The 1733-nt window shown below is 68.6% G+C and overlaps 1 protein-coding gene across 1 annotated transcript in view; it reads left to right on the top strand.

The window, feature by feature from the left end:
• The window catches only part of LAMA5 (laminin subunit alpha 5), a gene marked incomplete in the record, with an annotated part of 67947 nt that overhangs the window by 12176 nt on the left and 54038 nt on the right, over positions 1-1733 (top strand). Inside the window, 3 exon segments of the mRNA XM_014591307.1 lie at positions 468-585; positions 1257-1375; positions 1456-1636. Coding sequence (XP_014446793.1) covers positions 468-585; positions 1257-1375; positions 1456-1636 — 418 coding nt within the window.

The raw sequence follows: 1733 nt of genomic DNA, 5'->3' as shown, positions 1-1733 counted from the left end.
CCCCTGGGCGTCGGCTCGTTCCCCAGCCACCGCAGCCAACAGGTGCCCGAGTCTGTCCTGTTTAACTGTGGGCCTGTGAGCATGGCACGCTCCCTGGGCCACAGGCTTGGGGACCCCCTCCATCGGGGAGGTGAGACTGGGGCCGCTCAGGCCTGGCACCTGGAGGAGGGGTCAGCAGGACAGGGGAGGAGAGCCAGGGCAGTTGCGGGGGACTGGCCTGTTGGGGGGGACAGTCCTGGGGTGTCCAGGGCCAAGAGCCGCTCCCCGCCCAGTCCCCTGACCCCTATGCCTGCTTATAGCCACAAAGCCTGTGTCCCCGGCTCCAGGACAGGAGCAGGCAGGGGGGAGCCATGGCCAAGACACCCCAGTACAGGCAGGGCCCCGGGAAGGCCGGCTGCTGGTTGCCAACCCCATGTCCCGTGCAGGCCGGCACCGACAGCTGCCCATAGCCGCCTCCCTGCCCGCAGGTGTTCCACGTGGCATATGTGCTCATCAAGTTCGCCAACTCCCCTCGGCCGGACCTCTGGGTGCTGGAGCGGTCCACGGACTTTGGCCACACCTACCAGCCATGGCAGTTCTTCGCCTGTGAGTCTCCGGGAGCTGGTGCCATGGGCATGGGGCCCTGGGGAGCAGCCGCCGTGGCCACGCTTGCTCGAGGTCTCAGCGCCAAGCTGTGCCTCGAGTTAGTGCTCCGGGCCGCGGGTGACCTGAGCAGCCCGCAGGGGTTCCCGGGTGCAGCCCTGACGTCAGTACTGCTGTCCCGGGGCCGGTGGGCCAGGGTGCCGGCCGCCGCCTGGCTCCCCTGGGCAGTTGGTGTGTGGTGGGCCTGGGGACTCTCGCTTCCCTGCCTGCCAGCATCCAGAGCCAGCGCCCTGGCACCCCAGGGCCAGCTCGCTGTAGCCATGTGGCCCTGACCAGTCACACTGGCAGGATTGGGACATTTGATCAGGGGCCTGGTCCCTCGCCCAAACCCCCCGGCCTGTGAGTGGGGACAGGTGATTCTGTAGCCGGCGCTGTCAGGCATGAGGGTGGTCATCCTGGGGGGCACTGTTCTCTCAAGGTGCGGGGAGGGGGTGGCCCGGGTGAACCACACGGTGTGGTGTGTGCCTGTCTAGCCTCTGCCTTCAGCGCCGCTGCAGGCTGCTGCCACTCCTATGTGAGGAATGAGGCTCTGTCAAGTCGGAGCGTGGGTGAGCACGGCCAGGCCCTGAGGCCGTCCCAGGGCTCGAGCCCTCATCTTGGGCCCCCTTCCACAGCTTCCAAGAGGGACTGTCTTGAGCGATTCGGGCCCCAGACGCTGGAGCGCATCACACAGGACGACGCCGTGGTCTGCGGCACCGAGCACTCACGCATCGTGCCCCTGGAGAATGGCGAGGTGGACCGGGCGTGGGAGGTGGGCCCTCGAGCGCCGAACGCCGGTGGCCACGCCAAGGCTCACCCCAGTTCTGCCTGCAGATCGTGGTCTCCCTGGTGAATGGGCGGCCGGGGGCCATGAACTTCTCCTACTCGCCGCTGCTGCGCGACTTCACCAAAGCCACCAACATCCGCCTGCGGTTTCTGCGCACCAACACGCTGCTGGGCCACCTCATGGGCAAGGCGCTGCGCGACCCCACCGTCACGCGCCGGGTGAGCGGCCCTCCGCCAGGGCGTGGTCCGGAAGGGTAGTGTGGCAGCCTCGGCTCACGGCCCTGCTACAGCGTGGCCGGGCGGGGTGGTGGCGGCCAGCTCACGCC

The sequence above is a fragment of the Tupaia chinensis genome, unplaced genomic scaffold, assembly GCF_000334495.1.
Source record: "Tupaia chinensis unplaced genomic scaffold, TupChi_1.0 Scaffold000558_1, whole genome shotgun sequence".
NCBI classification, from domain to species: domain Eukaryota; kingdom Metazoa; phylum Chordata; class Mammalia; order Scandentia; family Tupaiidae; genus Tupaia; species Tupaia belangeri.
This window is presented reverse-complemented; position numbering and strand designations above follow the sequence as displayed.